The 23,091-nt window shown below is 48.1% G+C and overlaps 6 protein-coding genes across 7 annotated transcripts; 3 read left to right on the top strand and 3 right to left on the bottom strand.

Moving 5' to 3' along the window:
* On the top strand, nucleotides 1-1,275 carry LOC100823949 (NDR1/HIN1-like protein 6). Its single transcript, XM_003580775.4, has one exon. It carries the CDS (start codon nucleotides 250-252, stop codon nucleotides 1,003-1,005), a length of 756 nt encoding a protein of 251 aa, XP_003580823.1. The 5' UTR covers nucleotides 1-249; the 3' UTR covers nucleotides 1,006-1,275.
* Nucleotides 1,276-1,395: 120 nt separating this feature from the next.
* On the bottom strand, nucleotides 1,396-3,252 carry LOC100838852 (DNA damage-repair/toleration protein DRT100). The gene has a single exon (XM_003579429.4). It carries the CDS (start codon nucleotides 3,008-3,010, stop codon nucleotides 1,664-1,666), a length of 1,347 nt encoding a protein of 448 aa, XP_003579477.1. The 5' UTR covers nucleotides 3,011-3,252; the 3' UTR covers nucleotides 1,396-1,663.
* Nucleotides 3,253-3,398: 146 nt separating this feature from the next.
* LOC100823647 (pyruvate kinase, cytosolic isozyme) lies at nucleotides 3,399-7,045 on the bottom strand. The gene is made up of 3 exons (XM_003580774.4): nucleotides 6,657-7,045; nucleotides 5,155-5,616; nucleotides 3,399-4,545 (listed from the first exon to the last, which is right to left on the bottom strand). Exons 1-3 carry the CDS (start codon nucleotides 6,924-6,926, stop codon nucleotides 3,733-3,735), a joined length of 1,545 nt encoding a protein of 514 aa, XP_003580822.1. The 5' UTR covers nucleotides 6,927-7,045; the 3' UTR covers nucleotides 3,399-3,732.
* A 4,623-nt stretch (nucleotides 7,046-11,668) lies between these two features.
* On the top strand, nucleotides 11,669-13,379 carry LOC100823341 (protein ASPARTIC PROTEASE IN GUARD CELL 2). Its single transcript, XM_003580773.3, has one exon. The coding sequence runs from the start codon at nucleotides 11,799-11,801 to the stop codon at nucleotides 13,236-13,238; it is 1,440 nt and encodes a 479-aa protein (XP_003580821.1). The 5' UTR covers nucleotides 11,669-11,798; the 3' UTR covers nucleotides 13,239-13,379.
* A 922-nt stretch (nucleotides 13,380-14,301) lies between these two features.
* Nucleotides 14,302-18,935, bottom strand: LOC100823026 (probable protein arginine N-methyltransferase 6.1). The gene is made up of 13 exons (XM_003580772.4): nucleotides 18,471-18,935; nucleotides 18,207-18,272; nucleotides 18,033-18,101; nucleotides 17,474-17,509; nucleotides 17,087-17,152; nucleotides 16,668-16,736; nucleotides 16,486-16,563; nucleotides 16,106-16,184; nucleotides 15,907-16,001; nucleotides 15,693-15,777; nucleotides 15,348-15,529; nucleotides 15,131-15,249; nucleotides 14,302-14,706 (listed from the first exon to the last, which is right to left on the bottom strand). The coding sequence occupies exons 1-13, from the start codon at nucleotides 18,648-18,650 to the stop codon at nucleotides 14,664-14,666; spliced, it is 1,167 nt and encodes a 388-aa protein (XP_003580820.1). The 5' UTR covers nucleotides 18,651-18,935; the 3' UTR covers nucleotides 14,302-14,663.
* A 473-nt stretch (nucleotides 18,936-19,408) lies between these two features.
* LOC100822300 (transcription factor SRM1) lies at nucleotides 19,409-23,091 on the top strand. Of its 2 annotated transcripts, XM_024455654.1 has the most exons (3): nucleotides 19,409-20,328; nucleotides 21,737-21,808; nucleotides 22,156-23,091. In XM_024455654.1, exons 1-3 carry the CDS (start codon nucleotides 19,898-19,900, stop codon nucleotides 22,640-22,642), a joined length of 990 nt encoding a protein of 329 aa, XP_024311422.1. In that variant the 5' UTR covers nucleotides 19,409-19,897; the 3' UTR covers nucleotides 22,643-23,091. The 2 variants fall into 2 exon arrangements, with proteins under 2 accessions (XP_024311422.1, XP_003580818.2); XM_003580770.4 differs by lacking the exon at nucleotides 21,737-21,808 and having other exon boundaries at nucleotides 19,425-20,328.

The following is a 23,091-nucleotide window of genomic DNA, read 5'->3' as shown; positions in this document are numbered from 1 at the left end:
GTGACACGAAGAAAAAGGAAAACAAGGCTCAAGTCAATCACGCACGCCGCAGCCTGCAGGCTGCCATGGGTTCCAATAGCAGCCAGGTCAAGGCCGTAGACCAGAAGAAAGAAACTCGGCAACCTCCATCCATCTAGAAAGCCAAAGCCGCGCATATATAAACTCAAACCTCAACTCTAAACCAGCTTAGAATCCATCAAAGGATACATACACGCATTGTAGCTTCTTCACCAAACCAACTCTTGAGCCATGGCAGACTACCACAGAGTCCACCCGGTGCTCGCCGGCTCGCCGCTCCCGGCGCCGGAAGAGAAAGCCAGCAAGAACTCGAACCACGACAACCAGCAGCTGCCGATCACGGCGCCGCGTCCGGACGCGCCGGCGCCACTACGCGCTCCACGCCGGAACAGCAAGCGGAAGCACGGCCGGTGCTGCCGGTGCTTGTGCTGGACACTCCTATCCCTGCTCATCCTCGCCATCGCTCTCGGCGCCACGGCGGGGATCCTCTACGCGGTCTTCAAGCCCCAAATCCCCAAATTCAACGTGGACCGTCTCACGGCCACCAAATTCGACGTGAACACGACGTCCATGGTGGTCACGGACGCCTTCGAGGTGCAGGTGACGGCCGAGAACCCGAACCGGCGCATCGGCGTGTACTACTTGCAAGGCGGCACGGTGTCGGCGGCGTTCAACGGGACCGAGCTGTGCACGGGCGCGTTCCCGGCGCTGTACCAGGGCCACCGGAGCACGGTGCGGCCGCTGGTCACGCTCCGGGGGGAGACGAGGCTCGACAGCGAGGTGGCGGCGCAGCTTGCGAGGCAGCAGCAGGCCGGGTTCGTGCCGCTCACGGTCGCGGCGAGCGTGCCGATCCGGATCAAGTTTGGGGTGTTGAAGCTGTGGAAGATGACTGGCAAGGCCAGGTGTAGCTTGGTTGTGGATAGTATTCGGCCTGGGACGCCGCTCAGGATACGGTCGAATAGCTGCAGCTTCAAGCTCAAGATATAGAAGATTGTTACTGGTGGTGTCTTCTTTTTGGACCGTTTGAGCTAGCCGGCCGTGCATGGATTGTGTTTCTGTGCATGTGCTTTTGTATCTAGGATTGATTACGGAGGTCGCATCCCCATTTCTGTCGATCTCTGTTGGTTGAGATGCAGAGTAGTGTACATTTCGTTACTCTATTTATTTTTTGGCTCGTGTATTCATTATTTCGGTGTAATAAAATCTGTTGTATATATTCCTACGGGGAAAAGAATAAAGATGTGATATTACCATTTCGTGGCTGACAAGTGATGCAGGCAACCAAACAACCTGAGTTTTCTTTCTTTTTAAGATCATAGTAACATCTAATGGCAATTTCGAGTTTTTGATCATTGGGGGAAATCTGACGCCATCGTGGCTCAAAACTCTGTTTCTATCTGAAGGAGATGTGACGCCGTCATGAGATCCAAAAATATGACACTTCAATTTTGGACAACTCATACAACTCTGTTCCGCTAAACCGAGACGGTGATCGATCAAAGCATCAAGCACCATTTCTACGTCCGCAAGGCCAATTCCGAAACACGAATCAGTCCGCAAGACACAGCTCTCAAATCACAATTACGCTACACAGTACTGTCAGTAGCCTCGCCGGTCATCCAGATTCCAGACCTCTCTAGCTTAGCTAAGTAGTTAATCCGCCGGACACTGATCCTATCTTCCTGCACGGCGGCAGCGGCTTGCCGCAGAGGCACAGATTGTGCGCGTACGCCGCCGCGGGGAACCGGTTGAACGGCGGCGCCTGCGGTATCTGCCCGCAGAGCCTGTTGCCCCTGAAGCTCGCGTGCCGGACGCCTGCCAATCTACTGAAGTTCTCCGGTATCCTCCCGACGATGGCGTTGCCGGAGATGTCCAGCCACCGCAGGTTCCCCATGGTCGCCATGGCCGCCGGGATGACGCCGCGGACCTTGTTCCGGGAGATGTCTAGCCTCTCCAGCTCATGCAGTTCGGCGATCGAGCTCGGTATCTGGCCGCCAATGGCGTTCCTCGAAACGTCCAGCCACTGCAGGCTCCTGCTGACGCCGGCGTCGGAGAAGTCGGGTAGCGGGCCGGTGAGCTTGTTTCTTGACAGGTTTAGGCGCCAGAGGTTCTGCATTGTGAACAGTGGCTTTGGGATGGAGCCTGTGAGCATGTTGTCGTCGATGGCGAGAGAGTTCAGGGACCGGAGGCCGCCGAGTTCCGGGGGGATCCGGCCGCCGATCTTGTTCCGGCTCAGGGACAAGTCCGTGAGGTTTTGCAAGGCGCCAAGAGATGCCGGGATCGGCCGGGAGAAACTGTTGTTGCTCAAGTCTAGCAGAAGCAGGTTCTTGAGCTTGCCGAGAAACTCCGGGATGATGCCGGAGAAGAGGTTGTTGCTCAGATCAAGGTAGGCTAACTTGGAAGACAGTTTCCTGTAGCTCGACGGCACCCCGCCGACGAGGCGGTTCCCGGCAAGGTTGATCTGTTCGAGGCCAGGGACAGAGCCGAGCTCTGGCGGTAGAGTCCCCTCTAGCCGGTTGCCGGCGAGCGAGAGGTGCCGGAGGGAGCTCATCTTGGCTAGCATACTCCCGGGGACAATGCCGGTGAGCGCGTTGCCCTCGAGGTAGAGCTGCTCGAGCCTCGCGAGCCGCGAGAGTGTCTCCGGGATGGCGCCGCCGATCCGCGCCATGTCGCGGATCACCAGGAACTCCAGGAACTCGAGGTCGCCCAGGGAAGGGGAGAGCGTGCCTTCCATGTACCGGCGCGGTTGAGACTCGAGACGCAGCGCGACGACTCGACCCGTGCCGGTGGCGGCGCAGGAAACGCCCTCCCATCCGCCGCCGCAGCAGTCGTCGCCGGACCAGGTGGCGAGGATGCCCGTGGTGTCTAGTGTGATGCCGGCCTTGAAGGCCAGCAGCGCTGCCCGGTCGAGCGGCGAGCACGGCGTGGTGCCGCCGGTGCTGACGGCTGCTGTCAGCAGAGTGGCGAGCAAGAGAAGCAGAGAACGAAGCATGATCAAAAGCTTCCAGGGTAGCTGTGTCGGTCGGAGTGGAATACTGCCTGCTTTGCAACGGTGATATAATGGCCTAGATCAGAGTCGATATTTATAGGCTGAGCGGAGGGGACTGAGAGCAGCGAGAGCCTCGTACGCATTTACTTGGTTCACACGTTGTGGCCTCACCAGGGAGCCTAAGCAAAATGAATTCTGAAAGGGAGCGTCAAACTGTGTTCTGAAAGGGAGCGTTTCAGAGTAAATTCTTCACGCCATTTTAGCTTCTCTCAGTTCTCATAGTCACAGAATGGTCCTAGAAAGAGCAATTTTAACAGGGAGAAAACATATTTCTGTGATTTGATATGCCTTAAGCCTAAAGACAAGCTTAAGGCTAAAAGACCACGAACCGTGCCGAGGATAATGCCAATCTTATTACCATACGTATTGACATCACTAACAGAGTACTCCAGAGAATACAACAAGCAGCAGCTACCAGAAAAAAATTGTGCAGGCATGAGATGGAAACGACCTGCCAGATACTACAGGGCATCAACGGTAATAACAGAGCTCTATATAATGGAGTCCTCTCTCTCCTACAGGAACCCTGCAAACTGCAAGGATGGCGCTTAAGGGATAATTAATTTGTCTCCGGAAGATTGGAGTCGAACAAGCAGGTAAGTTTTTGCCACACAAAAAAACCAAGCAGGATGGACTGCGGCACCTCGAGTCACCGTGCCTGGTGATCACTTCACAGTGCAGATCTTGATGACTGAGGCCATGCCGATACGGTGCAGAACGACGACAGCATCACCGGCCTTGCACAGCTGCTTCTCTACAGCAGACTTCAGCGCAGCATCCAGGATCACCTCTGTTGACTCTGAATCGGTGGCCTTAGCAGAGCCCTCGCCGAGGAGAGGAATCAGGCCTCTGTAGATCAGGCTGTGCCTTGCTGGGCCCTCGGAGCTGATGGTCCAGTCGAACGAGTCTGTTGTTAGCACCGGGACGACCACAGATAGGATTGGGACTCTGGGACGGTACTTCGCGACCAGCTTGGCCGTGGTGCCACCACGAGTCAAGACGACGATCAGTGTAGCCCTGGCCTTGTTGGCAGTTCGCACGGCTGAGGATGCAAGAGACTCTAATGGGCTCATCGGAAGGGGTGCGGACCTGATCATCTCCTTGAAGACGGCGTCGTTGTCCAGGGAAGATTCCGCCTCAACACAGATACGGGCCATGATCTTCACAGCCACCTCAGGGTATGCTCCAGCTGCGCTTTCACCACTGAGCATGACACAGTCAGTTCCGTCAAGCACAGCATTTGCAACGTCTGTAGCCTCAGCACGAGTTGGCCTAGGGGACTTGATCATTGATTCAAGCATTTGTGTAGCTGTAACAACAGGCTTGCCAGCAAGGTTGCACTTGTAAATCATCATTTTCTGTGCAAGGAAGATCTTCTCAACTGGAATCTCCATTCCAAGATCACCTCTAGCAACCATAAAGGCATCGGTTTCCCTCAAAATTTCATCAAAGTTTACAATGCCCTCTTGGTTTTCAACCTACATATTAAGAAAGATGTCAGATTGACAGCATGGTAACTAACATGGTTTAAAGCAAACACATATCTATAACAAGTAATTTTATCATCCTGGCAGACAAAGCTAAGCATTTTACAGCAATTGCATGAAACCATCTAGGTAAAAAAAATCTAAAACACAGAAGCACAATATAATCTGAAAGATTTCACTACTACCACGAAACAAAATAATGCAGGAGAAAAGAGCGAAACTTGCTCAGCCAATTGTGAAAATGTGTCCTTTAAGGAAGCATATAGAGCATAATCAAGTCTGCATGTTTTGGCTGATATAGTACAAAATGGGCTATGATATTGTTTGCAAACAAGAGCAGTTGCGGAACAGGTCATGTGGAAGAACCAAACGGTCCATGGGTTCCAGAATTCCAGTGTGTATCAACAAAGAACCTGTAAAGCACTATGGCAGCTCACTGAAAGAAGAAAAAAATTCAGTGGGTCGCCCTGGTACTTGACTAAATGGGTAGAAATGTTATGGTTTAATTGCAGAGAGTATAAAAGGTTTGAGAAAATTATTGGCAGGACAAAAAACAATAACAAGAACACATAAAATAGTTGACAGTAACAGCATACAAACCTTTGACATCAACATAATGCGCTTAGCATGCTGTCCAAGAAGCTTCCTGACGGTTACTAAATCTGATCCTTTACGGACAAATGACAGAGCAATCATGTCAATATCATTTGGGACACCCCATCCCAAAATATCTTCTTTATCCTTCTCAGTCAATGTAGGAAGATCCACAACAATTCCTGGCAAATTGCAATTCTTTCTCTCTCCAAGCATTGCAGTGTTCTCACACCTGCATCTCACAGTTCCAGCTTCTGGATCACAAGACAGAACAGTCAAGGAGATGGTACCATCGGCACATAGTATGACATGACCAGGCTTCACATCTACAGGAAGTTTCTTGTAACTCATAGAGATCATAGTCGAGTCGCCCTTGATATCATAATCAGTGGAAACAGTGACTTCTTGACCCTTTGTTAACTTGATTGGTTTACCATCCTTCAGAAATCCAGTACGAATCTCAGGTCCCTGCAGTAATGAAAGAAATATGCAGCACAGATCAGATAATGAACTCAGATACCTACTTAAAAGAATGCAAACAGAACATGTGCTGCAGACTGCACAATATGAAATGACCGACATGGGAAAAAAAACAGCAATAAAAGCAACTGAGTGCAGGACCAGTCTATCAAAATGTCAATCGAATATTGAGCTGTGAAGATACGAAATAGAAGGTGAAGAACTAGTTATGCATAAATGGATGAAAAATTAAGCGATCGTGTAACAAACTAGTACTAGACCTATATACTTCAGATCTTCCAATGTCGCATCCATGAACCTATGAGGGCCAGTAATAACATAACACGGAGCTCGACACCTTGGACACTTCAGTTCACTTCAAACCCAGTAATTCCCCAGATCTGGAGAGACATAATGATTTGATATTACTAACCTAAGCAGCAGCCAAACCAACATTGAGATACACTTTCAAGTAATATATCTGAAGAACAACAATAAAACAGACAGCGTAACTACTAGTGGACAAAGTACTTCACAACATGCAGCCAAAATCGAAAACTAGCTTTAACGGACAAGATGTATTTAGTCAATTTCACCGACATAATTGTAGACTGGCAACCACCGCAAACGAGACTACTTAACAATCCACATGACAATCCATCAGAAGATCCAAAATTACCTACAGCGAGACACAAGTGTGAGCCCGATCTTAGATCCAACCTTGTGCTACAATCTAATACCATTTCATCGAGCCATCAAAAGTCAAAACGGCCAAAGCTGAAATCCTAATTCGACAAGCAGCTGCTACCTCCAAATCCGCCCAATCTACCCCCGATCGAGAACAGATCAGTAGATCCGAGTCCAAATCCTCCTCTCGCTCGGGCCAAAACCAGCCGAGGCTACCGACAGAGACCAGACGGCCTGATCCAGGCTACTAAGGTCTAAGCAGGGACTGGGTCTAAGCAAACACATCGACGAGGGGTGAAAATACACGGCGGAAGGGCCGGCGTTCGGGGAGGGGAGCGAAGGAAGGAAGAGGAGCGAATGACCTTGGTGTCGAGCATGACGGCGCAGAGGACGCCGGTGTTGTGCATGGCCTGGCGGAGGTTGTCGAGGGTCTCCTGGTGGTACTCGTGGGTGCCGTGGGAGAAGTTGAAGCGCGCGACGTTCATCCCGGCGCGGAGCAGCTTCTCGAGCATGGGCACGGACCGCGACGCCGGGCCCAGCGTGCACACCAGCTTCGTCCGGGGCACCCGCGCGTCCGCCGCCGCGTCCCGCTCCAGGTCCGCCAGCACCGCCGCCATGTCGATGTTCGCCATCGCCGATCCGGTGGCTGGCTTCTCCTCCGGAGAAGATGAGTTTGAGACGAGATGGGGGGTGGGGGTTTGTGTGTGGAGAGTGCGATGAGATTTGGTCGCGGGATTTTTATAGAGTCGTGGTAATATGGAATGGGGAAAAAATTTCTGTTGACAGGCGATTCCGTGGGCGAAGAGACGGAGAAGGAAGAGCCAGGAAGATGAGACGGAGGACACGTGGCCGTCCCGGGCCCACCCACCAGTCACTGCATGACCGCGCCGAGTCTTCTTGGGGAAGAAGTTGTAAAAAGCACTGATGTAAATGCAATACCAGTAGCATAGTAAAGGATTTTATGGGAGAGTAAACCTGAATTGCAAACACAGTAGACATTGTTTCTGCATAACAGAGTAAGCAGGTTCTTTTTTAAAAAAATATGACAGATTAAGAATAAAAATCATTGCATGCATAGAGAACATTGGAACTACTTGTCATTGTATGCATGTGCAGATGTGCTTGAACAGTGGGTGCCCATCGATCTCGAGATAGAAAGAAAAGGAAGCACTGACGGATCTATGGATGGATCATTCTATAGCTAGACAACGGCATATGCTTTGCTTTGCCCGCGGCACGTACTGCAACGGTGGGCGCACCAGAATTCCAGAACCAATTAACGGCAAAACCAGCAACGGACGTCGTCAAGACGCAAGAAAGAAACCGGGACCCGAGCCTCTCTTTCGGCTCTCACGCCGGTGTCCTTGGACTGGACTTGCTCGGTTTACGGAGTTTTGGAACTCCATTCGAATTAGGACCGTTCCTCTTCAACTTCCAAGCTGGAAGAAGGTTCTACTTTGACCTTCTACGGTAGTTTATCAAAAGTTTATTTTTCGAATCGGGCAACCTGCCATTTTCCATTTCATCGAAACGGAAATAACAGAAGTCTTCCAATCATACAACAAAAGACGGAGAAAAGGGAGCCGGGGGGAGGAGCGGACTCGGGCACCGGCAGGGAAACCCACTGTGACTTGATTGGCTCGATCAAGCCACTATGGGACGAAAACCTGCCGCCACCAAAAGAACATTCAAGTTAACCTGCAACCAGCAGGCGAAAAGTATACGCCACAAGTGGCAACAACCCACGCAAGGGCCAAAAGAAGAGACACTGACAAAAGAGTTTTTGAACAACCAGCAGCCTGAAACCCAGCAAAGCAGCTTACGATGTAGTTAGACGAAGAGGCGCCTCAATCAGCTGCCGATTCTCTTGGTGACGTCGACGAAGCCTGATCGTAGCATGCATAAATCCAGTCACGCCATCCACGATCCCCTGCTTCATCACCAGTTCTTTCTGCAGTGCAGCTCAGTATTGTAGCAAGCAGCAAAGTAAGAACACAACAGAAGTAGGATGATGAATGACTTTCTTCTCGAAACAAACAGCATTACGAGTCTTCCAAATTGCCCAGCATACAGCTCCTAATCCTTTCACAAATCAAGACTGGATGTTAGGGAGGAGTCTTTTAATCCAAATGAAGTACTGTCACGGAAAACGGGGCACAGTATTAGTCCCCAATATATGACCAACACAACCCCAAACCACCTTAGCAATAGTGCAATCAAAAAACAAATGAAGCTGCGTTTCATCTTTGTGACATAAATAGCATTTAGGACTTCCAACCAAACAACGTTTTATCATGTTATACTTTCAGGAAAACGAACGTGTTTTGACTTTCTCAATCCGGTTTCCCCCCAAACATATGTTATGGGAGTTTAGAACAGGACGGTCGTTGTCCTTGAGAAAACCATGGGAGTATTTTACTACCAGTGCTGACGGAGGAATTAGAAAGAACGGGCCAATCACTGCTTTTGGCGTGTGTGGCCTGGCCTGTGAGAGGGACACTGGCGCGTACGTGGTCCGGGACGACGTTCCAGTTACATGAATGAATGAAAGGAACGCTGGCATAACAAAAGTTGTGCTTGACAAAAACATGGAATATGCCAGATTGCTAGCTAGCGTTGCACAAGAGTACGAAGAAGAGGAGCGTCCTGACGTGCAGACGTGTTACTGTCATGTCCATCCAATCTTATCAGAAGCAACATTGTCTTTTTCTTCTTTTCAGTGGAAGAGAAGCAAGCATGGTTATGCTGAAGAATAGATATGAGAAATATTATCAAGCAAGCATGGTTACCAGAAAAAAAGAATTTATAATCACCGGTACGTAGCCTTCCTTCGTATATTTTGCATAGTAGAGAGCACCATGGAGATTTCAGCCCAAAGAGACCGAACACGAAATGCTGCCCGGTATTGAGCAAACCCTCCCGGCCCACCGGCCCAGAGACAACAGGCCCTGCGGAACCGAAGGCTCTGCCTGTGCAGTGAGGAGCAGCGAGCCAAGCCTGCATTGGCAAAGTGGCCCATGGGCCATGGCACGTCGAGAACCCTGCAAAGTCTAGATAGGCCCACACGAATCGACTTACTAATATGGGCTCGACTTTGAAGCAGCGGCAGCAGTTGGGTCATGCTCATTTTATTGCCAAGGTGGTCGATTGACCGACAGAGTTTTTATACAGCGATAAAGGAGTTTCTAAGATGTCACTCGTATTTTAGGGCTGTTACACACTTCAAAGTTCCATTTCAAGCAACTCAAAATTTGAAAATGTTCTCTTTCATTTGAAGGGCGCTTTAAGATCTTTCACTTTGTAATTAGTATTTCGATCAAGGTAGACTCTTAATATAATGTGCTTTACCTCCAAATAATTCAAGTGCATGGTAGGTGTGGCATACGCTCATGGACATGCATGGTAGTGTTCATTTGTGTGCGGTTACCACCACGAAACAACAACCCTCAATCCATTAATCAGGCCATCGGTTAGTTAATTTATCTAGTTTTCTTTCTCCTGGCCGGTGACATCTCCACTGCCGTCTCGCGTTGCTTTCCTTCTCTTTCAATCCCAGCCTTTAGATCTGCTTTAAATGTCGTGCAGATTTTTTTTCCCCAGAAAGCATAGAAGCACTTCCCTATATCTGAATGATCATCCACTGCATGCATGCTTTAATTGCATCGATTAACCTTAATTAGTTTAGCTCTTAACTTTGATATATATGCATGATCAGCCGGGCCGGCATGCATGATTATGGAGTAATTAGCTAGGTAATCAAAGAACAAGTATTCTTTTTTTCCAATAACAAACTGTGTGCTCTACTATTGTAGTATTACTAGCTAGCTAGACTAGCTTCTAGAACGAAGCCTTGTTGAGTGAAACCGTACACCAACTAACTGCACCCATGCATGCGAGATTAGAGGTCAGGTGTCGATCGTGCGTGGCGCACACAGAATTTGATTTCTTACGATAGAGGTTAACAAATCGAGTTGCTTTTCAATGAACAGTCGGCTTTTAGTAAGCACGCATGCAAGCGGTTAAAGTATGGATAAATTAAAGCATGGTGGCACTGCACTAGCTATACCTAATGACAAGATCAGCAAATCATAAGCTAATTAATCTCTTCCAAGCATGTATGGTCTTGGGAACTTTGTGTTCAACATTTGAACTAACTCGAGCTACCACTCACTCAATCATTGTCTAGTGGCCTCTGCCGGTGAGCACACCATGCATTAGTTCTGAACAATGACATGGCACCACACCGGCCTTTTAATTAATCACCACGGCAAAATGCACTGGGGGGATTCTTAAAGTAAAAGGGTGTGTAAAATAGTACGACCGACTCAGATGTCATATGTTTGAACAATGACATGTTTTTGCATATAAATATTTGCATGATCAGATGATCCATCTCCACGGCATACAAAGCGGCCAGAAAAGAAACCTAACTTTCTAACTCATCCCACTCATAGACGCACATCATACTATACTAATTAGTTGGAAAGGTGGATCTATATAAGAAACCAATTTGGGTTGGGAAAGACAACAATGATGGTTAACTTTCTTCTTGTAATCATGTCATATGGTTTATGCTCTGCATGGCAGCGCGCGCAAACAGTATATGTCCTGGGTTTTATTCAAAGTTACATGTAGAAGTGGAACTGTATTTGCATGGCATATATGTAGTAACATTGTGTTTGCAAAGCAGAATATTCTGTTTAATTCCCCTCATATTTCATCAGAGCTAGCTCCTTTTTGTCACACTATTATATGTACTTCCTCCGACCCATATTACTTATTTCATATTTGCTAAAAAATGGATGTATCTATGTTTAAAAAGTATCTAGATACATGTAATATTTCGACAAGTGCGACCGGAGGGAGTACTAATGCAAAAATGGAAACTGGCCTGCAGACATTGTCTTGCATATACACAATAGTACATACAGAAGGATCGGTTAGCATAATTGTTACAGCAGCAGCAGCCGCAACAACAACTTATTTAAATTGACACAGATTAATCGAGAAAACAAGCAGGGGCAGGAGTCTAATAAAGATAAAGTACGCGTACGTACGGTCGAATCTAAAACCGAAAAGGTCTTTTGATTCATTCAAGTGATGAAGAAAAAGATAGAAAAGTGGCATGCACTGCACCTTAAAAAGACCCAAAAACAAAAACCGCCAAAACTGACTCGTGCGCTCTTGACTGTAACTTGCATCCAACAAATGTGACAAAGCGCACGATCGTTGTAATATCCTGGTTCAAATCAGCTGCAAAATCGATCGAGCACTAGCTACATTAACAACGTGTCTTTAATCTTTTTAACAATGTGTCATCGTATTAACACTGAAATACAAGATCAAATATGTGCATATATACTGGAGTACTCCATAGCGAGCTGCTGCCGCAGCCCAGCCACACCCATAAATATCCAAGGGGCTAGGATCACAAATTCACAATTCCACACCACTTGGGGCCTCGGCTCACTCGAACAGCGCGCGCGAGCAGAACAGAGCTAGCCATGGACATCGCCGTCACCAGCAGCACGCTTCTCCTCTTCCTCCTCGCCTTCGTCTCCACCTCCGGCGCCTCGCCTCCATCGTCCCCATCGCTCCGGTTCCAGTACATCAACCCTCGCAACTTCACCGCCGCCGCCGCCCCGTCAGTCCCGTCATCCACAACCCGCCGCCCTTCGCTGCAGCTCCTCCACCGGGACACCGTCTCCGGCACGAAGCACCCGTCCCGCCGCCACGCCGTGCTCGCCCTCGCCTCCCGCGACACCGCGCGCGTCGCCTACCTCCAGCGCCGCCTCTCCCCATCCCCATCCCCTTCTTCCACATCATCGGTGGAGTCCGGGGGCACGATCGTCAGCCACGGGTCCGGCGAGTACCTGGTCCGCGTCGGGATCGGGTCCCCGCCATTGGAGCAGCACCTGGTGGCGGACACCGGGAGCGACGTCATCTGGGTCCAGTGCTCCCCCTGCTCCGACTGCTACGCGCAAGGCGACCCGCTCTTCGACCCGGCCAATTCCGCCTCCTTCTCCCCCGTCCCCTGCAACTCCGGCGTCTGCAGGGCCGCCGCTCGCTACTCCTCCTCCAGCTGCGGCGGCGGCGGCGGCGAGTGCGAGTATAAAGTCTCCTACGGCGACAAGTCCTACACGAACGGCGTCCTGGCGTTAGAGACGCTCACGCTGGACGGGGGCACGGAAGTGCAAGGGGTGGCGATGGGCTGCGGGCACGAGAACCGCGGCCTGTTCGCGGAGGCGGCCGGGCTCTTGGGCCTCGGCTGGGGGCCCATGTCGCTCGTGGGCCAGCTCGGCGGCGCCGCCGGCGGGGCCTTCAGCTACTGCCTGGCCGGATATTATTCCGGCGAAGGCTCCGGTTCCGGGTCGCTCGTGCTGGGCCGGGAAGACGCGGCGCCGACGGGGGCCGTGTGGGTCCCGCTGGTCAGGAACCCCGACGCGCCGAGCTTCTACTACGTCGGCGTCAATGGCCTCGGCGTCGCCGGAGAGCGGCTGCAGCTCCAGGACGGGCTGTTCGACCTCGGCGACGACGGCGGCGGCGGCGTCGTCATGGACACCGGCACCGCCGTCACGCGTCTCCCCGCCGAGGCCTACGCCGCGCTGCGCGGCGCCTTCGCCGGCGCTTTTGAAGAGGGCGCCCCGCGGGCCCCTGGAGTGTCGCTGTTCGACACGTGTTATGATCTGAGTGGGTATGCTAGCGTCAGGGTGCCCACCGTGGCGCTTTACTTTGGTGGCGGCGGACAGGGCCAGGAAGCGGCGTCGCTGACATTGCCGGCGAGGAACCTGCTGGTGCCGGTGGACGACGGCGGCACGTACTGCCTGGCGTTCGCGGCGGTGGCGTCCGGGCCGTCCATCCTCGGGAACATACAGCAGCAAGGGATCGAGATTACTGTGGATTCTGCCAGTGGCTACGTGGGATTCGGACCCGCTACGTGCTGACGCGCTGACGCCTAAGAATACATATTGTATGTGTATAGAAGTATAGAGCTATACAGGGTCTGTTTGGAATGCAGCCGGTGCTTGCCCGACCAATATTTCGGTCGTTGACTACTATCACGGCAACCGTTTGGATTGGAGCCAGATATTTCGAGCCACGCCAATATTTTGGTAACCCTGTTCAGTTTTCGCGCCCGCGTGCTGACGAAGTCCCGGCGGTGAAATCGCTCGCCAATTTGTTGGCGTGCCGAAATTGGCGCGGCTGGCTTGGGTGAGATCCAAAAAGGCCCATAGATACCGAGAATTTTAGTCCAGAGAGAGTGGCGGTTATAATGACCGCGTGCAGGAACAATTTAGCTTATATAATTAACGCAACTTTGCAAAGAACAAGAATAAAGGGGCTGTTTGGTTTGATCCCAAAGTTGCCCTACCAAAAATTTGGCTAGCCAAATAATTGGTGATGGTTTTGCTAGCCCATGAATTGGCCAACTTTGACCAAAAAATTGAACTAAAGTTGGCTATGGAACATTGGCTATGGACCATTGTAGAATTTCAATTTGTCAAATGTTCTTGGTTAACCCTGTGGAAATCAATTACAGTTCGACAGACGAACTCGAAACCGAAAGGAGAAGTTTCGCTTTTTTATGCAGGCTTTGTCCTCACCAACTCACTCACCATGACTAAATGATCTAAATCCCACCAAGAGGTCAACCTGTTGATAGAAACTTGGGCCTTGGCGCAGAGAGCCGGTCCATGAAAGGACTCGAAGAGAAGAAGAGGAGGGTTCAAACAAACAAGCAAGCAAGCGGCATTTGTAGCTTTACTTTTATTTTGTGCCCATCAACACGCGGCGTCAAAGTCACTCCTTTTCTTTTCACACAGGATTTGTCACCGTGACAAACCTGTCAAGCGTCAGCAAAGTAAAAGCACATTGTCACAACAGGTAAAGGCCTACGTTGCATCCTTTTAGGTTGGAGAGAAGAAGGAAACCAAACAGGGCAGCTTGCCTCGATTTATCGTTCACTTTATACTTCTCATCTCGTCATAACTTTTGTGACAGCGAGACTCAGGGTTAACAAGATCTCGTGATAACTTTGAATATTTTTAACAATCAGTTCCAAAAGAAATATCAAGACAGCGAGACTCAGGGTTAACCACAGAGAACATTTGACAAATTGAAATTCTACAATGGATGTTATCTTCATTACACGCAGGAGGGCAAAATTCCTACATTTTTTTTTTCCATCTCCAATAACACAACCAAAAAATTGAGGAGAGGAAAAAGGAGGCATCTTGGATGCTGTCGTTCTCTCTAACTTACAGACAAGAAGCTCAACAGGATGACCAGTGATTCCGATTCATGGTTGCTGAAAGAGACTCTTCTGAGTGCTGGGATCTTCCTTGAGGAGGCTGGGGAATCACACCAGTTCATCTCATTGCAAAATCCTTCACCAAGGTTTGACCTCCTGTTCTGTTGTATAAAAACAAAATGAAGAGCGTCAGTGAGGGTGAGCATAAGAGTTTTCTTTGCTCCATGCATCCAAACCATATGAATACTGCTATTGAATTTGCATTTGACAAAGATCTGTGAATGACATTTGTTACACGAGTAGGCATCATATCCGATTTGTTACTACAAGTTCTGACTTTGCCTGTATGGATGGCTAAATTGACGTTATACAAATTCCAAACAGTGTAAGACAAACTACGGACAGTATAGCATGCTAAAGAATTTAGTGATCTTGTCTAGCTAGTTAAAATTGAATTGAATCCATAAAAAACAGATGATAACAAGGTACATTGAGCAACCGTATTTGTTATAGCCAATATAACAGATGTAGCATCTGCTAGGATAAAATTAATAAATTGTATAAGTAGGAAATGCAGGAACTTACGAGCACTCTAAGCGAATGTTTAGACAGCGTGGATTTTCCTCGCTCGGGGTGACCATTACAGAGCCTTCTATTATTTGATCCTGCTTCACTTCTATAGGATCAGGGAAGTACAAAATAGTCTGCAAAAGATGACAAGACAACATTACAGCAAGAGCTGGAATAACTGAATAAGCAAAGTGTTTCATCAAGGAAAGGGTCATTTTTCAGAAATCAGAACCTGATGCCAATGTGTTGGTTCATCTTCTGGGGCTGTGGACAACAGAACTGTGTTATCTGATCCTCGCCGCCTTTTCTTCTGGATGATATCAAGTGGATTAGAATTAGCGGACAAATCGTCCAAAGACTCTGCGGGCCCATTGAACTCCACCTCAAACCAGAGACCAAAGCCATGAATCGGAGCTTCAAATAGGAGGAAAGATTGTTTTAGATTTCTTCAAGGAACAAAGGTAGGGCATTTATGTATATGCTGGTAGGGAAAAAAATCACCAAAAGACCAAGTGGTCTCTTCAAAATTGAGCAATAGAAACTTATTGGATTAAGGCCTAGAAACCATATAAATTACCTAACATCATTGATGAAACTTTGTATGTTGTGGTGACAGATTTGAATTCCTCAACCGTAAAAGTGTAGCAATCAATGTGCTTGACCTATACACAATATGCAAGTAAACATGGCCCCAAGAAAACAGAGAAGTTAGAAATATAATTATAATTAAATCACAATAAGTCTCAACAGATAAAAATGGTTATTTATCCGATTGCCTCATCAAAACATACCACAAATGGCCAACTTATAACATTCTCTCCACTGATTATTTCAATGGAGGGCTCCTCGGATGTAAATTTTTTGGCAAGTGGCACAAGAGCAGACACTGCAGCAACAAAGTTCAAAATCAATTATAATTTGCAGAAGTCACCATTGAACATCAAATAGAAAAAGTAGTGCATACTAAAACCTGGGAAAAAAAGAACTTACTGTTTATGCCATAAACATCACACCAGAAATCAACACTGCCTTCATATCTATCAGAATTTGTTATAGGCGCCATGAAAAGCTGGGAAAGAAAGATCCATAAGTATTCAGTTTTTGCCAATAACACACCTCACAACATGGCTGGCATTTCATCCTGAGGTGGTAAACAAGGTTTGTGCAAGGAAGAATGTTTCCTCCAGCATTAGAGTTATTACTTTTGCTTACTTAGACCAAAAGCAAACATCACTAAATGGCTTCGACCAAATAGCAAATGAAACAGGCAACATATATATTGGTAGTGAAACACTTTCGCGTGTGCAAGCTTTTGCGGTGTTGTAAGAATGCATCTGTGACAACTCAATTTCATATATGATAACTAATACCGTAGCATGTGAAGGAAGGATAAGACCCCCAGGCTTAAGCCATTTATCCCTCGCAAACAGAACACTTGGCAGCATACTCTACAGGAAAAAAAACCAGAAAACATCAGAAGTTTAGACTTAACAGAAGCGATAGCATATCAAAATGCAATGCAGACAATCAACATAGGCAATCAAAAAGGCACCTCATAGAGAAGCATATAACCCATCCATTCTGATATTATTACATCAACCTTCTCCTTAATGTCAACATCCTGCACTGCCAGCCCAAAAATAATTATAAAAAAGTAGGGAAGATTAAAAAAAAGGCTGTGGGGGATAAAAATGTAAATGCCTTGTCAAAAATAATAGCTTACCGGAAACCCCCCATAGAAAACTATTAAGAGAGACACAAACTTTATGTTCTGATTATGCTAACATGTTTTCACTAACTTGAAGGACATAGCTCTTTCCCAAACAGCCCCTAAAGGAACTACATACCAGTGGAAAATGAAAATAACTCTTCCACAGATAAAGATCATGCAGCTTGCCCAGACACAGAGATCAATAATCCCAACACAAAATGGAAGAGTTATTTACAAGAAATGTAAACATGGAATCTCACCTCAACACGTCCATGAATGACCACGATCTTATCCGCTAAGTTGTTCGCTTTTACAATTTCAGTAGCCTGCATAAAAAGGAAGAAATTTATTAAAACGACCTTCCTGCTATGGGCATATTGGATACATTAAAAACTGAAAATGAACGGTTTTGAATACCCAACGTAAATAAAATCTGAAGTTATTTGCCTAGAGCATATCCTACTTGTGCTCCCCTTAACATAGCTGCTTGTCACTACATTTCTGTTTGATGTTTATGGGGAGGTAGGATGGAACTAAATTGGTTAAAAAAATAAATTTTGACATGCCACAGAAAATAACAGACATAAGAAGGAAACCGCAAGGTTGATATCAGAGTATATCCTCACGAGTAAGGAGTAACATGTTACCTGGGTAGCGATTTCACTAGCATCCACAGCATATACCTGTAAGAGCATTTGACAAGGAGAGAGGAAAGGCTCACAGTTAGGGGGGCGAACATATAGATCAGTGAATTTGTTTTGCTATATGATACAGGTAATTCTAATCGAATTAAAATCTGGCAAAAAATAACTCTTGTCGGTCATCCTAGATACATGTCACTGTTGTATGGGCGAGATAAATGTAGAACCGACAGACTTTGAAGTGTTTTTCTTTTCTTTTCTGATTGCATGAACAAAGTTAGGCTTGAAATTCCCTGGAGAGCCATTTTATTAAAGCTGCTCAGTAATTTGCAACTTGCAAGCAGAGTTCTGGAGGTGCAAAACTACATTTGGATCCCAGCACACTGCTTGTAACAATGAACTAGAGCAGGATTCACTGATTAAGCAAGCACTGTGAATTTAATTTCACATCTAAAGAATCAGAACTAGCAAAGCAGGAGAGAGACACTATCTACCAAGACAAACACTCATCTAACAAAAATAACCAGTCCTCAGTTCATCGCAGCAGGGGTATCTCGTAGCTTACTCTTTTCGCACCAGCACGAGCACAGAACACCGACAGTATTCCAGTTCCACACCCCACATCCATCACAACCTGCACAGTTATCGAACCCAACACCGACCCAGAAAAAACTTCAGACAATCAACAACATGTCCAAACACTTGAACCAACCCCATTTCGGCGAGCATTGCTGCGTACCTTCCCCTCGATGAATTTCTGGTGGTGCATGATCGCTGTGCGATAAGCATCAGTCCTGACCCGGTCCTGCCAAATAAATCAATGAAAACACAGCACGCGTCATTTCACACAAACAGACAACTCGGACGGACCCAGAGACACACCGCGCCCACGGAACGGAAGCGATTCCCCTCGCGCTGCTTAGGGTTTATTTAGGGTTTCCACTGGGTGGGGAGAGCGGCTGAATCGGGCGTGCGGGTGCGGCCGGCGTGGTAGCTTGCTTACCTTGATCATGGCCTCGTGGATGCCGATGTGGGAGTAGGACTGGAAGTAGACGCGGTCGTGCGCCTCCAGGGAAGCAGCCCCGGCCGCCTCCGCCGCCGCCGCCGGGGGGTCCCCGGCGGCGGCTGAGAGGCGCGGGCGGCGCGCCAGAGGGGAGTGGCCGTTGAGGTGCGAGGGCAGCATGGTGGGAGAGGGGGAAGGGCAGGGGATTCGAGGGGAGATTGCTTGCTGCTCGGCGAACTGCGCTCTTCTGAGTTCGCCCCTTTGCTTTGCTTTGGTTCCGGTTTGATTTTGAATCGGCCTTTTGCCCGGGTGTCAACATGTTCATGGTGCCATTTTAGACGTCGTCACAAAAAGTTCTATAAAGTTTTTGTCCGTGTGTCGTGCTGTTTTTGTTGGTCCGTTCTCTTCGTGACCTTGAAGTTCTTCTCGTCGTTCTGATGAAGTTCTTCTCGTCGTTGCGACTTAATGAATTATACCTTCAAAGGATCATCTCCAAACCAAGTACATTTAGCCCTCACAACTTTTCATCGTTTTAGATGGACTTTTGTGAAACCTTTGAACAAGATAGTCAAATTTGTGCAAGAATATAAGTGGCGGCCTTGTTGTTACATTCTGATTGTTCCGCAAGAGTTCAGATAGTATTTGACGTTGCGAAGATTGATACCACAAGCATGATGACTCTTTTTTCATTGCAGCAGTTCTTGGTTATAAGAGCTACATATCGCGTTTTGAGTTCTATGAATCAAATCATTGCAGATGTAGTGTTTTTTCGAGCTCAAATAAAGTTACAAATGGGCATACATACATATTTAGACAATTGCGCCCATGCTCGTGCCATCGTCATCGTCACCACCTTGAACAAGAGGAGAAGAAGAAGAGCAATACTGTCTTCGAGAACCAAGAAATAATTGCATCGTAGTAGAAGGCCAACACCACCACGCAAATAAAAACCGGCCGCCGCGCCGCGCCCGCGGCCAGCCTAGCCTGCTTTTTGTCTCCTTCCTCCCCGCGCCAGCCAACTCTCCTCTCCTCTCTCCCAGGAACAGAAGCCCCCGACACTCACTGACCCCTGCCCGCGCCGCAGTGAATCCAAAATATCTCTTCCCCTCCTGCTGCCGTTCCTCCTCCACCCCGCGGTAACAAATCCATCCTCCCCCGGCGGCGGTAGATCTCCTGCTCCTCCTCCTCCTCCTCCTCCTCCTCCTCTTCTCTCTTCCTTTTTCCGGAAACCCCCAATTTATCCCCCCCACGAGCCCCGCCGCAATTCCGAAACCAGATTAAATCCACTTTCTCGGGCCTCTCTCCCTCTCTCCCCCCCTCTCTCTCTCCTTATCTCGCCGTTCCAATCTCGCTGGTGCTGCTGTTGAATTCGGAGGGGTTTGTTGTTTAGGGTTTGTTTAATTTGGTGGGGGGAGTGGGTGGCGGCCATGGCGGTGGAGGAGGCGAGCAGCAGCGGCGGCGAGGAGGGGTCTGGGTCCGGGTCCGGGTCAGGGGGGTGGACGCGGGAGCAGGAGAAGGCGTTCGAGAACGCGGTGGCGGCGGCGGGGGAGGAGGCGCCGGAGGGGGACGCGGCGTGGGAGGAGATGGCGGCCGCCGTCGAGGGGAAGACGGCGGAGGAGGTCCGGCGGCACTACGAGCTGCTCGTGGAGGACGTGGACGGGATAGAGTCGGGCCGGGTGCCGCTGCTCGTGTACGCCGGCGACGCGGCCGCCGCAGAGGAAGGGGGCTCCGGAGGCGGTGGGGGTGGGAAGAAGGGCGGCGGCGGGGGAGGAGGGGGTCATGGGGAGAAGGTGTCGGCGGCCAAGTCCGCCGAGCAGGAGCGCCGGAAGGGCATCGCCTGGACCGAGGACGAGCACAGGTTGGTGTCCGCTTCAGTTTTGTTTCTTCCCGTCGACCGAAAATTTGCGGTGCTGCACTACTGCTTGATTGAATTGCTGAATTACTAGGCTGTTTGATTGGTGAAAGTCCGATGATTAATCTGCGTACTCGTTGTATGGTGTTGGGGGGTGTTGGATTTTTTTTTTGTCTATGTAGTTTATCTGCCTCTCATGGTGCTGGAGTGTGATAACTGATAGATCAGTAGAGCTCATGACAGAGGAGCGAGCACAGTTCTCTTTGTTTTTCTTAGCTCTGTTCGTTGAGCAATTTTCAGTTCTGCTAAGGTATTTGATTGATTGGTCAATTGGGCCGCCTAGGAGCTAAAACGTCAGTGCGTTTAAATTGGGGATTCTGCTGACCCATTCGTGTGGCTGTCGACTTCTCATGATGTTCCGAGTATTTTGGATATTTGCTCCTAGATGGCTCAACTGCTGCTTTCCATTGGAGACTGGACACGAGTAGGTTTGTTGATTTGTTGTATTTCGCAGATTAGGTCATGTCCTGCATGGTTCTTTGTAGACGCAGGTCCCCTATTGGCTTGTATGCTTGTTTTCAACTGGAGTCGATATTGGAGCTGTTGTCGTTTTGTCAAGTCTGGCAATAGTTATAACCAAATATTTTTTTGTGGTGGGAAAAAATTGTCCCAAATGTGTTCTGGATAGATAAACTCATGGTTGAAGTGAAGGAACATTTTGATTGCTTTCTAAACATTCCATGTTCTATATTTTGTTCTCCTTGCGTGATAGACTAATTTGCGTAGATTTTCTACTGCTAGCTCTAAGGGCAGCCCGGTGCATGTAGCTCCCGCTTGCGCAGGGTCCGGGGAAGGGTCCGACCACTTTGGGTCTTTTGTACGCAGCCTTTCCCTGCATTTCTGCAAGAGGCTGTTTCCAGGACTCGAACCCGTGACCTCATGGTCACAAGGCAACAGCTGTACCGCTGCGCCAAGGCTCCCCTTCTTTTCTACTGCTAGCTCTGCCATTCGAAATATGCCAAATTGTATCTCTTGATAAATTAATCTCCTTTTTCATAGCTCAACAGAAGTACGCAATTTGACTCCCCTTATGAATTCGACTTCAAATACATAATTAGCATTTTGTAATCTACATGTTTAACCTTTTATTATAAATATTGCTCCTTATTTTTCATAAATCATACACAATGTCTTCTCATTATTTGGTGTATATCACCTTCTGGACAATGAATTATTCAGTGCTTTGTCTTAATGTTTTTAACCCTGAACAAGATAACATCTGTTTGTTTTGTCATATGATATGCATACACTTAGAGGTAGTCCTTTTCCATTTGTAACATATTTCTGCCATTTTAAGCAATCTCGTGAACAGTGTTGGCAAATTGTAATTTTATATTTGTTTTATGTAAAAAAGGAGATGCGATCAAGGTACTAGCATCGCTGTCTTCTTCATTAAGAGGAAGGTGGATTCTAACCTGGGTGCTTGGTGAGTGGTGACGCAACCATGTAACCATTGAGCTACCCTGTGACTCTAGATGTGTTTTATGTGATCGATAAGATGTCATCCTGACGAAATACTCCTCTGATCCTAAATTCTTGACTCAAATTTGCCCAAATATGGATGTATCTATTCTTAAAAAAGCGTCTAGATACATGTAATATTTCGACAACAATTTAGGATCGAAGGGAGTACCAAAATAGAGAAATCAGATGTGGTTTTGATACTTTAAATATTTAAGGAGAAGTACTTTTGAAAATCGTAATAAAGAGAAGTACTTGCAAGAACTGGCCAATACTAGTTACTGATTGTCCTTCTCCTGATTAAACCTGCAGGTTGTTCCTTCTTGGACTTGAGAAGTATGGCAAAGGTGACTGGAGGAGCATCTCAAGAAACTTTGTGATCTCAAGGACACCTACTCAAGTTGCTAGTCATGCACAGAAGTATTTTATCCGCCTGAACTCAATGAACAGAGAGAGGCGACGATCGAGTATACATGACATCACCAGTGTGAACAATGGAGACACATCAGCTGCCCAGGGGCCAATCACAGGTACAAATGGGCAGGTTGCAAACCCTGGGAAATCCCCTAAGCAACCTCTACAGCCAGCAAATCCGCCCCCAGGTGTCGATGCCTATGGTACAACAATTGGGCAGCCAGTTGGTGGCCCCCTTGTGTCTGCCGTTGGCACTCCAGTTTCACTCCCTGTTCCTGCTCCGCCCCATCTGGCCTATGGCATGCATGCCCCTGTCCCAGGAACTGTAGTGCCCCGTGCTCCGATAAACATGCCCTACCCGATGCCGCCCCCATCATCTCGATGATGGCCTCTTCCTGAATAGACATTGTTAAGCGCTGCTGGGCTTCCAGGCAAACTCATAATCTTCCCCATGTTGTTCGATCTTCCAGTGAATGCTCTATTATGTCTCAATAAAGGAATGGACAATAAACTCTTGTACATTACAGATGGTCGTTGAACGTAGCATTTTGAGGACATTACAGGGTATGTACGTATCATGTTGCGTTCTATTATTCAGCTCCAGGCGTTTCAGTTGGGGGCTGCATCTGAGCGTGGCGGTCCTCAGTCCTCACGTCTGATCAGGTGGTTCAGTTATCTTGTTTGATGCAGGTACAGGAGATTGAAACATTGGTTGTTTGGTTTTTCTCCAATATGCATTTAAATGCATGTAGCTAATTATAGCAGTGTACATATGTATGATTTATGTGATATTTCTGGGTAAACATTAAATTGAGAGTTCTAGTTCTGGAGTAA

The sequence above is a fragment of the Brachypodium distachyon genome, chromosome 5 (assembly GCF_000005505.3).
Source record: "Brachypodium distachyon strain Bd21 chromosome 5, Brachypodium_distachyon_v3.0, whole genome shotgun sequence".
In the NCBI taxonomy this organism is placed as follows: domain Eukaryota; kingdom Viridiplantae; phylum Streptophyta; class Magnoliopsida; order Poales; family Poaceae; genus Brachypodium; species Brachypodium distachyon.
Note: the sequence above shows the minus strand (reverse complement) of the source record. Positions and strands in the feature narration are given on the sequence as shown.

What these genes read in the sequence shown, in the direction of transcription:
- LOC100822300 (XM_024455654.1), top strand. Translation starts at nt 19,898, where the DNA reads ATGGCGGTGGAGGAGGCGAGCAGCAGCGGCGGCGAGGAGGGGTCTGGG. An exon ending in TGGACCGAGGACGAGCACAG is followed by an intron (nt 20,329 to 21,736) that starts GTTGGTGTCCGC and finishes TATGTAAAAAAG; the next exon opens with GAGATGCGATCAAGGTACTA. An exon ending in GATTCTAACCTGGGTGCTTG is followed by an intron (nt 21,809 to 22,155) that starts GTGAGTGGTGAC and finishes TTAAACCTGCAG; the next exon opens with GTTGTTCCTTCTTGGACTTG.
- LOC100823949 (XM_003580775.4), top strand. Translation starts at nt 250, where the DNA reads ATGGCAGACTACCACAGAGTCCACCCGGTGCTCGCCGGCTCGCCGCTC.
- LOC100823341 (XM_003580773.3), top strand. Translation starts at nt 11,799, where the DNA reads ATGGACATCGCCGTCACCAGCAGCACGCTTCTCCTCTTCCTCCTCGCC.
- LOC100823647 (XM_003580774.4), bottom strand. Translation starts at nt 6,926, where the DNA reads ATGGCGAACATCGACATGGCGGCGGTGCTGGCGGACCTGGAGCGGGAC. An exon ending in CCGTCATGCTCGACACCAAG is followed by an intron (nt 5,617 to 6,656) that starts GTCATTCGCTCC and finishes TCATTACTGCAG; the next exon opens with GGACCTGAGATTCGTACTGG. An exon ending in GCATTATGTTGATGTCAAAG is followed by an intron (nt 4,546 to 5,154) that starts GTTTGTATGCTG and finishes CTTAATATGTAG; the next exon opens with GTTGAAAACCAAGAGGGCAT.
- LOC100823026 (XM_003580772.4), bottom strand. Translation starts at nt 18,650, where the DNA reads ATGCTGCCCTCGCACCTCAACGGCCACTCCCCTCTGGCGCGCCGCCCG. An exon ending in AGTTTCATCAATGATGTTAG is followed by an intron (nt 15,530 to 15,692) that starts GTAATTTATATG and finishes TCCTATTTGAAG; the next exon opens with CTCCGATTCATGGCTTTGGT. An exon ending in AACCAACACATTGGCATCAG is followed by an intron (nt 15,250 to 15,347) that starts GTTCTGATTTCT and finishes CATCTTTTGCAG; the next exon opens with ACTATTTTGTACTTCCCTGA.
- LOC100838852 (XM_003579429.4), bottom strand. Translation starts at nt 3,010, where the DNA reads ATGCTTCGTTCTCTGCTTCTCTTGCTCGCCACTCTGCTGACAGCAGCC.